This window comes from Agelaius tricolor, unplaced genomic scaffold (genome assembly GCF_023055355.1).
Source record: "Agelaius tricolor isolate 1412-34295 unplaced genomic scaffold, bAgeTri1.0.p SCAF_1, whole genome shotgun sequence".
Classification (NCBI taxonomy): Eukaryota; Metazoa; Chordata; class Aves; order Passeriformes; family Icteridae; genus Agelaius; species Agelaius tricolor.
Window position 1 is genome coordinate 52,601,540 of NW_027269261.1, and position 13,696 is coordinate 52,615,235.

General features: G+C 35.7%; 1 protein-coding gene across 2 annotated transcripts in view; it reads left to right on the forward strand.

Moving 5' to 3' along the window:
- VTA1 (vesicle trafficking 1) overlaps positions 1-13,696 on the forward strand; it is a 38,242-nt gene that overhangs the window by 1,603 nt on the left and 22,943 nt on the right. For both annotated transcript variants that reach the window (XM_071434170.1, XM_071434179.1), the window contains exon 2: positions 12,690-12,784. In XM_071434170.1, the coding sequence (XP_071290271.1) occupies positions 12,690-12,784 (95 nt within the window). The remainder of the gene's footprint in view (positions 1-12,689; positions 12,785-13,696) is intronic.

The window sequence follows — 13,696 nt, forward strand, 5'->3', positions numbered from 1 at the left end:
TAAAGTCACTTGCCTTATCTGTCCTAAGTAGTCCGAAAATTTTATTTTTTCATCTGAGTACTTCAACACATCTAGTTCATTACTGAATATAGCAAAGACTGTATTCTAGAGGTATCTGTTTCATTACAGTATTATGTAAAGTAAAAACCACTGAAGCTCTTTTTCAATTTAGGTCTTGCTCAGATCCTTGGTTTTTTTAAATATACAACGGAGAAGAATGTGTTTTCACCAGTGTTCCACTGATGACACTTACATCCTCCCATGGTGGATGAGTTTGTCGTGATTGAAGAAAATGCAGTACTCCTGGCCCATAGTTGTTGTTTTTTTCCTTCATTTAGTTCTGGCTTTGAAGCAAAAGTAAGGTTTATGAAACATTAATTTTTAACATCAGGGGTTTGGTATAATTACATGGAATCCCAAAGTATTAATTATTAATATTGCTACTTGTCAAAAATAATGTACTGTATATACTCCTAGCATGCTATGAAAAGTAAAAGCTTTACTAAAAAGGTAGAGTTTTAGAAGTGTAGAGCAGGGGATACAAAAAAATTTCAGTATTCCTTTCAGATAATGTTTTGAAAGCCATGTGGATTTATGTAGGGTTAAAGTAACACTTCTCATTAGATGCTTCACTGAAAAAAATGAGCATCTCTTTGTGGAGCTTTTGAAATGGGTTTCAGAAGAGCTCTATGCATTTTATATAATGTATTGTATGCAAGGAATAGAGTGCAGAAAATGCTGTGTGCTAGATTGCGTGGTATTCTCTGAGCTGGTGCTTCCCCAGCAGCCTCATCTGAGGCACATGTCTGGCACCGTGCATGTCCCAGGAGCAGGGGGCTGCTGTGCCTGTCACCGTGCATGTCCTGGCACCAGGGAGCTCCTGTGGCCTGTGCCCGTCACCTTGCGTGTCCCGTGCCTGGCAGCCTGCGTGTCCCAGGAGCAGGGGACTCCTGTGGCCTGTGCCTGGCACCCTGCATGTCCCAGGAGCAGGGGACTCCTATGGCCTGTGCCTGGCACCCTGCGTGTCCCAGGAGCAGGGGACTCCTGTGGCCTGGGCCTGGCACCCTGCATGTTCCAGGAGCGGGGGACTCCTGTGGCCTCTGCCCGTCACCTTGCGTGTCCCGTGCCTGGCAGCCTGCGTGTCCCAGGAGCAGGGGACTCCTGTGGCCTGTGCCTGGCACCCTGCATGTCCTGGCACCAGGGGACTCCTGTGGCCTGTGCCCGGCACCCTGCGTGTCCCAGGAGCAGGGGGCTGGTGAGGCACAGCAGAGTGCACCCTGTGTTGTTGAAAGGCCGTGTTCCATCACAAAGCTGCTTATGCAGCCACTCTGTGAGGGGGATCATTGGTTAGCTAGTGGATGTAACCATCAGTCTGAAACAGTGATGTGTTTATAGCTTTGGAATGTTGCCATAAATGGGTCATACCCAGAAAAAAGCTTCAGTCACAATATTATTAATGTTGCCATGGCACAGTAGTTTATAGTATGGGCATATGTATGCTAGGTTTTAATTTATGCTAATTTTAGTTAAATTGCATTTTTATATGTCTAATAATAAGAGCTGTATAATGTGTTATTAATAATAATAATGCAAATTAATTTGAGGATCGGATGCAAGTGGACTCTGGCAAGATGTGTTTGCAACATAACATATTGCTTTCCATAGCTTAGCAATAAAATTTTCCGAGAAACTACTTACTGCTCTTGTTAATGTTTTTGTCTCTCATCATAGGTTCTGTAGGGGCACTCTTAAAGCTGGAAATTTATGTGATAAATACATAGTGTATTTGCCTTTTTTTTTCTTGTGTTGTGCATTTTGAGCATTAAGCTAGCATAAATCAGAATGCCACCTAAAGAAAATGCTGTAGTCCTTCTCTAGCTTCTCATTCCCAACCCTGGACTGCTTTAGAAGCAAATGTTGATGTAATTGTATGATGAAAGACAATAATAAGCTATTTTTCAGCCAGGCCAATGCACTGCTGCCTAAACAGCTGTGCTCCCACACAGACAAAGAAAAAGAACAAGACACAGTGCCTGGGGGCAAAGGCAGGACTCCTGCTTTTTTGGTATTGCTGACGTATGTTGATTTACAGAAACTGTAATTTAATTAACATTAATCTGTTTTACACAATATAAATAGCTACAGCAGGGATTATTTGTCTTTTACAACTATCACATAGTTTTCCACATGAAAAGTAAAATGTTGAACATTGATGTTCTTGTACACTCTAACACAACACTTCTTGTTGTGGTACTTCCACATTGCAAAAATTTAAAAACTGGTTTGTTGCTGGTAATCCTGTGTAATCCTTACAAAACCTTCATTCTTAACCTTCTTTTATTCAGATTCAGATTCAAAGCAGAATATGATTCAGATTCAAAGCAGAATATGATCCGTAGCTTTATATGCTGTGTGCATACCATTACCTTTTTAGCCCTGTTATTAGTAGATGGATGTAATTGATTGAAGTAATTAAAATATTTTTTCCTGCCAGTGTTCACCATAAATTCACATGGTTGTAACATTTCTTCTACCTAGAACACAGGCTGTAGAGAAACCAGGTTTATTTTTTAGAAATTTTTAGTAGGCCATGATTTCACAAAATAATTTTCCTTTTAAAGAGATTAGACACTTAATGGTTAACATAAGTGTCCAGCACTCTGGTAATCTACGCCTTATTTTAAAATTGTTTCTTCCCCATATGATACTTTTTTCATTTTTGTGTTATTTGTTAATCACTGTCATTAAGTATGTAGCTATTTCAGGTTCAGTAAAGGTCAGTTTATTCAGCAGGTATAATGGAATACCTGAAAAATATGCTACATTGGTTGCCTAGCAAAGGGCAAATATGCAATTGGTGGTCAATAAAATAACTTTTTATGTTAAAAACGTACTTGAGTCTAACTATTTGACTACTTTGAGATGTTATTTTGCAGACACAAGGAGGCAGACTCCAATAAAAAAATCTCTGGCCTGTAAAAACTGAAGAAATCTTGTCTCCAACTGTGGCATAAGCAGTTGGACTGATGAATTGTTTTGTCTACAAATTGCAAGGTTTTAGAGGTAACTGTATCTTCCAAAAACTTAAAGTTTAGAGTTAAAAGCAAGATTTTCATTAATGGCTGTTGTTTCAGCCTTCCAGTTGCATTGTTAATCTCTTTGCAGAAATGTATGGTAGTCTGCATTTAATGAACATTAATGTTCTAATTCTAAAGTCTTGAGAGAATGCCAGTGGGTTACCAGAAAAGGACTGATGTTTCATGAACAGTGTTTCGATAATCAATGAATTCATGTGAGAAATTATGTTTCTAGTAACTTTCAAAAAGCAAAGTGTGGTGATTTTTGCTTTACAGTCTACTAAATATCAGAAAAAAATAATGTAAGGTAAGTAGATATGATTTATATAAAAGAGGCATGAAAAAAATCTTCAGTTTTTAATTCTTGAGATAGAAAAGCATCAGAGAAATGCTTCCAGACTCTTGTATTAACATTTGTGGTTTTTGTGAGATTAAGCAAGAGAGAAAAGCAAGAGACAACTTTTATTACACAACTAGTTGACAACCTCTTGAACCAAAAGTCATTCAGCTTTTAACAGAAATATCCATCTGTTAAATGTGACTGGCTTGTCATTTTCAAGTGTAGTCAGACACCTGTGAAACAAGCTTCTCTCTGCATACAAATGATAAGAGATTTTTAGTATTATTATTACAAAAAAAGGACTGTGAAGTTCATGGCCAGACTAAGAATTTGGGAAATATAGTTACTGTGCAATTTTACAACTGAAATACCATTATTTTTTACCAATTCTTATCCTTTACCTATCCAATTAGTCCTTCTTAATAGGAATTACTAAAAATGGTCAAATATTTTAATTGATCTTTTAAATTATTCAATTTTTAATTGTATCTTGGTGCATTCTGAATGATTAATTTAGAAGATGCATGTAATTAGGAAGTATTAATAAAATTAAAAGTAAGTGGTATTTGCTGTATTTGGAGAGATTTAGCACATGCTTAAGTAACCTCATTTCTATTGGGATATTGTGGAATTCAAATGCATAAAAAGTGTGCTTGTAGAATTCTGTATCTAATATGATCAAATCCCTGAGCTTTCCAGTTTAAATATTCAGATTTAGTCCATTTGTAAAAGTACATTTTCTATATTCTCATATTGCTTGTGGCAGAGAACTATTTTGTGGACTACTAATACAACAAATGTTTTAAAGGCTTTTATTAGAACTGGCATACAGAAGAATAGATTTAATCTGTTCTTTACTCAGGGTAAACTAGTATGTGTAAGTCAGATATTTAAGTAAATACCAGTTTCATAGTGTACTGTGAGTCTTGATTCTGCTATAAGCTAAAAATTTTTCTCAGTTTAAACTTTTCCCTTTGCCTTCTATTTTTTTTTCTGTTTTAAGTCTTTTGTTTGCTCTGATTATTTCAAAGATTTATAACTGGGGAAGACTGTGCTTTTAAAACTGCTTTGTCTGCGGAGACAGAAAAACTAAAAAAGTGGTGGGAATAACAAAGATAATTGTATAAACTCCACAATCCTTAAAGGAGACTGTGGGTACTGGCAAAAATTAGGATGATATTAACTGTTGTGTAGTATTTTGGGCTTTTCTTTGATTACGTAGGTAATATGTTAAAATAATCTGTTCTAACAGAGAATGAGAAGGTATAGAACAAGTGTACTTCAGAGATTGAAACCTTTTCTGAGTTACATGTATTTTTGTTAAACTCCTAAACTTGTATAGTGTAAATATACTAAGGTGCATTTTTCTGTCATATAATTCACCATTTTTTTTTATATATATCTTTTTTTACTCTACTTCTCTGGAAGTAGAATTAACAGCTGTCTTTTCCTGCCTGAGGTATGCTGCTGCCTTTGAAGGAGGGGTGCATCAACATCAACGTTCTGATTTGCAGAATCACAAAACTGTTGAGGTTGGAGGCCTTTGTACATCACCTTGTGCAATGCCCTGCTCAGAGCATAACCACTGGGGCAGGTTGGTCAGGACTCTGCAGGAAGTTTTTGAACATCCCCAGGGATGGCGACTCTACTGTTGGGAGCAACCTGTTCCAGTGTCTGATTACCCAGACAGTAGAAAATTTTTCTTATGTTTAAGTGGGATTTCTTGTATTTCATTTTGAGCCCGTTGCCTCTCATCCTGTCTGCTGGACACCACTGAGGGTCTGGCTTTGTCTTCACTCCCCACTGATCCCCTCCTCTCATCAGGTATTTAGACACAGTGATAAGACCCTCTTTGCTTTTCAAGAGTTAAATGATCTGAGCTCTGCCTCTCCTGGTGTGACACGTCCCTAGCCTTTCATCAGCCTTGTGGCCCTTCCCATGGCTCCTACTGGGAGCCCAGGGCTGCAGGTGCGGCACACCAGTGCTGAGTAGAATGGAAAGATCACTCGCCTCAACCTGCTGGCAACACTTCTCCTAATTCAGCTGTGGATGCTGGTAGCCAATAAGGTCAGGAGTACACTTTGGAAGCTTAGCTCCTGGTCATCTAGGGTGCTTTGGTTCACCTCACAGAGTAGTTTAAACACATGAAATAGGCTTCTTCCAGTTTAAACTAAACAAAATGGTGTTTCAGATTTGTGCTATAATCACTAAAAGCTGTTTTATCCTCGTGACTTGACCACAACTAATCCAGAGTAGCTGCCTTCTACTCTTTTTGCATTCTAGAGATCTCAATTGCTATAAATCCTATGTTTAATATAGTTTTTCTGTTTTATTTGGAAATGCTTTATTTTCTTTATTTAACTGTAGAGACCAGCTTTTAAAAATATGCGTAGTTTAAATATTGTAGGAAAGCTAAGAGGTTTATGAATTGTACTTATAACTCTTGCTCAAATTTTACAAGACCAAAATAAGTCCTTAAACCACACAGAAGTGTGGTAATGTGGAATACAATTATTTCCTGAGATTCATAGTAGGTATTGCTATGTTATTTGATTTGTTATCTAACCCTAATAGTTACCAGTCATGTTTGTCATTGGAAATTTTGTTTTGCCTATTTAGCTTGTCTATAACATTCTATTATTATTATTATTATTATTATTATTATTATTATTATTATTATTATAATGAATTGTAAGGGGACTTATTGAGTCCTTACTTTCAGGAGTTTTAAGAGGAATTTGAGATCATTTTGACTTAATAAAATTTGTCTGGCATGTAACATACTATACTGTTACCCGCTCATTTTCTTCAGTAAGATTTAAAATACTGTAAAAGAATCTGGGAGGCAAGAGGGTCATGATGCTATCTTCTTTTGAGTTTCTTAATTATATTTTTTTAGTCTTTATTTCCTCCACTTTTGCATTATATATATTTTTTTTCCTTGCAGGTTTCCTTAAGTTAATTTTACTTGAAAATAAGTATTTGAAAGTAATTTGGTTTCTCTGGAATGTTTTAGATTTTCAGTTGATGCTGCTCGCCTAATGTCTTGTCTTTTGCAAGTTTCCTTTGGCATCATGTAGTGAAGAGACAGTGTAAGACCTTCCAAGTTTGTTTGTCAGTATGTTAAATCTATTTGTAAAAATCCTTGAATTCAGACAGCTTGGACTCAGCCATGTAGAAATATATTTATTACCTGCATGCAGAAATTACATGCTTGAAATATGACACACTAATGTTTATGAGAGCAAGAACATTTTTATATGAAAATGTTTCCAGGAGTTTTGGATTTGAGTAGAATCCGATTTAATGTCTTTGTGCCCTTTGCTTCCCACATTTGTATTCCAGCTGTTGGATTCCTGTACCAAGCATTTAACAAATATTTTTCTGTCAGTGGTTTGACAAAGGGATGTAGAATATGAATAAGTAATAAATTATGGCCTGGTAAAGCTTTCATCCCTTAATCAGAATCAAAATATTACTAACATTTATTGCAATGTTATTTGTTACTATTTTATGTCAGTTTCTTACTATCAAATGTCAAAAATATTTCAGTTGCTAATAATTTATTTTCTATGCTAGAGAATTAAATGCACACAGGAAAAAAGAAGTATAATCTTTTGATCCTGTTAGGCCAGGAAAAAGAAAGATGGATAGTAGGACAGAATTTAGAAGATAGAGAATAAACCTATTGTGCATGCTTGCTGGCTGGAACTTTTGTTCTCCGGTATTTTTTACTTGGCACAAATTTAGTTTAAAATGGGAGGGAGGGGAGTTTCAGTTGTTATCCAAACATAAATCTGGAGTAACTTACTGTGTATGAGGAATGAATGTCTGGCACATACTAGAGACAAAATACTTGCTCTGAAATTGTGCTATGTATTAGCAAAGGAAAAATAACATGGTATTACGTGACATAAATGAAGGCAGAGAAGTTTCTGTAAAACTCACTGTATAATTCCAGCCAGCACACCCACACTTAGTATTTACTGAACAAAGATTAAGGGCAGCAAATCAAGATGTATATTTTGTAGTTGTCTTGGCAAAACATTTTTGTGAGAATGATTACTTGCCAAGTCTTTATGAATTTGAAGATAAATGTCCTGTCTACAAACTCTGAGCAAACTCTCTTAGTTAATAATTGGCAAAACAGTTGTGTCTTTGTGTGTGAAATTACAAGTGGCTTTAGCTCTACTTCTGATGTTATTTAATATTTAAACATTAGTTCTCTCTAGCCTCCTTTACCTCCTTAGTACTTTAATTTCTGCACATACAGTACTACTTTGTTGGCCACATAAAAGTCTTTTTTGCTACTTAGTTTGAATAGAGAGGGGCAGAAAATAGTTGTATCTATTATAAAACTGAGTGCGTAAAACAAAAAGGAGGAATAAGTTCATTCATCTGTTTGATCCCAGATATTCCAGATCTTAATCATAAATAGTGAAGAGAGATAAAAAATACAGGTCACTTAATTCCAAGATTGTCTACATTCTTCATATACATTTAGGCTTTGAAACTTGAAAATTTTTGCAGCTACATTGTATGGTTTTAGTTTTCTTTTACATCAACATTTTCAGAAGCTTGGCTGTTCACAGAGGATTTTCTTTTATTAGAAGTTCCTAAACAAATGCCTCCTCTTAGTCAAGTTCTTTAGTTTTAAGAGTGTGTCACTGGTCATTAGGGACATGCACTTTAAACATTTTGTTCAATTTTTAGAGAAGTTCTGAAGAGAAAACCAAAATGATTTTGATGTAAAATGGTCTTTCAAGTGTCGTATTCTATAAGGTAAACCAATGCATTTGTAATACATAACACTGTGAGAATTTCTTTTGTGGCATCTATACTGTTCAGGAGATTACTTTCCACCTATTAGAAATTGAACCACTTCCATTGAAGCAAAAGTTTTGTGATTTAGCAAACATAGTAATAATACTGTCCATTGTTTTTGCAAAATTACAGAAATCAGAACAGCTTTATTTAATGGAATGTAAATAATTTGTTTTCTTTTGGATGTGGGGAAAGGGGGCAACTGAACTCATGTCACTGTTGACTTTCTTAGTGGAGATCCTGGAGGTGGTAAACTTTTGACCTCTCACTCATGAGTTATTTGCTACTGAGATTACTTGTCAGTGTAAATATGGAGGAGAGTTCTTTGACCATTAATTGCTAGTTTAAAATTTGTCTGATTATATTCACAAAGGAAAGGTATGTTTTGCTCTTGCTGCTGAAAATTTAGTAATGAGGTGCATTTGTCTGTTTGCTGCAAGTTAGGCAGGAAAAGGACATTAATAGATTTACTTCACTAGGTGTGAAGTAGGTTTTTCAGTTGTAAAAACGTGTGTTTTTACAATAAGTAATACTTGTGTGATCAAGCACACACAAAAGATATGCAAGAGAACACCTTAACTGGCAAAGGTAGTAGTGATAAAACCAGCACAGTCTTACAGATAGCCTTCTTGTAAAATACTTGGGACATTTCAAAATTAGAGCAGTGAGGACAACAGAAGACACAGATGTGGAAAAACTTGCATTTGGAAATAAATTAATTTCTTATGAATATGATATAGTAATACTCAAAAATGGAAAAATTATAACTAGTAGATGCTTTTTCCTGTTGTCAGCGGTAAGGCAAAGGATTGCTTACTGTTTTCAGATTCACTCCCATATTGCTTATCATAGAGATAATTTCAAAACTAAAATTTTAAAACATTAAAAGGTTATTAAATTTATTTCAGTATTGTCTTTCAAGATAAATACCAATTTATTTCCTCCTCTTCCAATTTTGGGTTTTTTTCCTAGAAATCTCTAGTTCATTCGGTTTTTCAACTATTTCACCTTCTGTTTGTTTGGTAAGTTTAATGGTAGAGGTTTTCAATCCCAAAGTTTTACTTTTGACTTGACCAGCACTGAGTAAAGCAGTAAGTGTACCTAAACAAACTTATCAACATTCTGTGTGTCACTGATGAGATTCAAACTGGTAGAGTGTACTTTTCTTCTGTTTCTTCAGTTCATCAACTGAAACTGATGTTTGTGGAGATTTTGACTGGTTGTGTCTGTTTTGCATTTCCTGACGTGAAGGTTCTGTCATCTTTCATTGCAATCAGGTTTTATCAGTGTATTATCAATAGCATTGAGCCAAGACTACCTCTTGGCTCTGCATGCCTCTAGGTAGTGATGCTCTGTCAATAGTTGTTTTCACAGACATTGTGCTCTTTCTTGATCACCACTTGCTTGACAAAAAAGGAATAGCTTTTGCCTTTATCTCAACGATGGCCTCATCAGAGGCCTGTCTCTGGACAGGTTAGTCCTTCTTTCAAACATATAAATCTATGTGAAGAAGTGAGTATGCAAAAATTCCAGACTCCAAAAGCTTTTTAAGATCACAGTATACTCTCTTGTTAGGGTAACTTAAGTGTGCTTTGACCTTTTGCTAGTTCATGAGATCTTTCAGGAAATCTTAATTTCTATAGGCAATGATACAAATTGTGACTTGATGGCTGGATGTGGTAACTCTGCTGTGGTCAGTTGTGTGGCCAGAAGGGTAACTGCTGTGACAGGTGGAACACATTTAATCTTATCTCAGGTGACATTAATAGTCTGTCTCTGTTCCTGGCATCTTAGAGCTGCTGCTGCAAGAGCACCTTCACTCTTTCTTGACAGTCTGTGCTTTGGATAATAGTACTTTGATTTTTAACAACCTAGGAGCCTTGGGTACCTTGGTCCTAGAATCCTGTTAGGAGGAAAGTGTTGGTGGGGAGGATTGCTTGGTGTCACCCACAGTGTAAACTTATATATGAACAAGAAAAATGTTTTTCTTGTTTCTGTAACTATTGTTCTCTGACATGTTATTTTTGTGTGTTCAAGAGTTGTTCTGCATTTGTTCATTGGAGTGCCTGAAGGAGTCTTAAAGTCTTTCTCAGCTGTTGAAATCCTAAGAGGGGAGAAGGCTGGTTTTTTAGGGCTTTGTACAGAGCGTACAGATGTCTCAGTCAAGTAAATACAACCCTTGGGATATTAGTGAAGGAAAAATTATCTGGCTTTCACAATTTAAATGGATGCATTTGGAATGAGAGTGGAAAAACCTACATACAGATAACACAAGAGTAACAGTTACAATGTAGAAGATCTTTTAATTTTTAAACTGATCAAGGCTAAAGACATTTTCAAGGTCCCTTTATATGGAAACAGAGTTCTTTCCATGTAAATGAATTATGGACGAGATCTGAAGATGCATACTTCAGCAAATAAGGTAAACCTATATCCCATAATGAACAAATGTATTTTGAATTTGTCACTCTAATGCGTATCAGTCTAAAATTAATTTATTTGCCTCTGAAAATATCTGATCTTGACATTCATCAAAAAGAAATAACTGATCAAGATGGTTCATAGGTTTAGCAGCCTTACGTTAATTCTTAAGTTTTATATTGTTAAATTATACCATGAAATGGGTTCAGGGGAGCTAACAATCAATTATGTACTTTAAAATCAATTTAATTGAAGACTGCAAATTAGCTCCTTGTCATGTGATGATGGTATTTTAATTGATGAGTGCTTTTAATATTAATTTTAGTGCCTTAGATGCAATTCTGTCTCTCTCTGTGTTTGACTGTCTTTGAAATCTAATTTCAACCTTACATGTGCTAGTTTTGTAATGTTTAACATCAACATGTCAGCATCCTGAAGGTAAATTAGGTGGGCTTAAGAGTACCCTTATCAGTAATTAACTTAATAGTAATGTGTCACTTGAAACCCACATAGAAATTCTTCCATTTGTTATGTTCAAGTTTTGTAGTTGTTCTTAAGTTTTTACTAATTCCTTCAGTTTTGTTAGGACTTTCACTTGGTTGTTCTTTATTGAAAACTTGAATACCAATATGCTAGATCCTTCTATACATTGTAATAGTAAAAATAGACAGGCACTGGAGAGCACAAGTATTTTATTTTTCAGGGAAAGTGTCTTTAAATGGTTAGGCAACCCAACAGCTTTATCATTCAAAAATAAGTGAGCTTTGCAGTCCCAAATAAGGAATGTGTGCTTCGTCTGGTTTGAACACTCAGTTGTATATAAAATAGGAAATACAACTTTAAAAATCCAAGAAAACTTAAATTATGGCACTCACCAGCAGAATCTAAGTTTTGTAGAAAGAGATTGAATTTTATTAGACAAATTGCTAATAGATGGAAAAGGCAGACAAGCTTGTGAGTATAAAATGTTTTCTTCTGCAGCAACCATCAGGATAAGTGCAATGTGATAGCAATTGTGTTATATTCATGTTTACTAAGGTAATTTGAAGGGAGAAGATTCTCTCTAGTGTATGAAGAGGTGCTTGGGAGGAGCAAGATGCTAAAGCTGTGAGGCAAGTTAGGATTGCTTGCAAGAAGGGCATGGGGTATTCCATAATAACTACCTCAGGACAATATTTGGTGGAGTTATGGCTTTTGATTCTTAAATTCTGCATTTGAAAGTGTTTTGTAGGACTCCCTTAACAGTCAGAAGTGAGAGAGGAATTTTTTTTGTGGGAGATGTTCTGCATTTGATTACTGAATGTTTCTGGCTATTTTCCCTTCTCCGCGTGTGTTAATCCTAGCAAATAATGCTTGCTCGTGTTAGCTCACAGTTTCATGAAGCCTATAAAGTTCTGCCATGTGCAAATCTAAAACTCACAGTTTTTTGGTAGTAAAAAGATAATTATTAATCAGAAGATGTTATTCATTCATGTTCAAGATCTTACTGGCAACTCTACTTGGAGGGGAAGTTTGATAAAGTCTGTCTTGCCTGATGTAAAGATCAGGTTTGTGTAAAGATCAGTGTTTGATGCTATGTATGCATATACATGGAGATAGTAGGTGCTTAGTACCATTTGCTCAAGGCTTTTAAGGATAACTGGCTCCTGCTACATGAAGTTCCATTTATACACATACACTCTCTCAAATCACTTCTAAGTTCCTATTTGGGTGAGTTGGAAGTGAGGTTGTGGTAGTTTATAAAAGCACTTGATATTGCATAACAGCGGTACAAACATCAGTTTAAAATGAGTAGGAATAGTCATTGGGGGAAAATAAAATGTAAATCTCCCCAAACTATCTCCTAGTATCTCTGCAAGGCCAAACCTTACACTTTGCTGTCACTGCTCACTCCTATGGGAGTCAGTATATGGTTAAATGATGAGTTTGACTTTCATGTATGTTGGGGGACATTGCATTGTTTGCTTAAGAGTTCTGCTTCAGATAATGACTTGCTGTGTTTTTTGTGTGTTTTGTATCATTTCAAGGTCGTTTGTATGCAATGCAGACAGGGATGAAGATTGACAGTAAAACGCCAGAATGCCGTAAATTTTTGTCCAAACTTATGGATCAGTTGGAAGCTGTAAGTAGAATTTATTGCTTTCCTCAAAAATTATCATAATATTACTTAATTTTTATTTAAATTTCTGGAAATGCTGTCTCTTCTCTGCAGCTATTCTGCATGCAAGCATAGTGCATGAACTTCAGTTGTATGTAACAAATTGCAGAAGGGTTGGAAGGAGATAAAGCTCTATGTGCGTATGCATGCACAAATGGAATTGAAATTTTGCCATAAGATTTTGTGTAGACAGCATAAATTAAAATGATTTATTTATACATGTTCTCATGACAAATCTTAATTCATTAGGAAGTTAATGCAGGTGTTCTAGAAGACTTTTTAAAATTAATTTACCTTTGATTCTTTGAAGTCTGTACAGTTATTTTCACTGCTGTAGGACTTAATAGCCTAGTCCTGGGATGCTTTTGAAATCTCTAACCTAAACTATTGTATCCAGGGAGTTTTTAAAAATACTGTTTAAAAGATAAAGATACTTCTGATTGTATCCTGTGTTAGAGATTGGAGATTTTATTTTATAAAATCTTGTAAACACAGTCTATTCTGTGTGGGTAAGGGATAGCTATGCCATGCTCTTCTAAGTGGACCTGATACTAATTGAAAGCCTTAAGTAGAAGAGAGTTTAAGAAAAGTAAAGTTGTGGTACAGATGATCAGTTTAAGTTCCAGGAGTTGTTTATGTTCATACCCTGTAGTTTTCAGTGTTCTCAAAGGAAGAAGTTTGTTGATTCTAAGCTCTAAGCGCTCATTTGGAAGCAGAAAGTAGTGTTGAAAAATGAAGCAGCAGTTCTTTTTTTGTTCAGTACTGGTGATTCCATCCAAAGTCTAGCAGTGCCTGAAGAGATTGTGTGGAACTAGTATAACAGCCTTCACTTATGAAAGATGGATCACTTGCCCACAGATGTATTCAAGGCCAGGT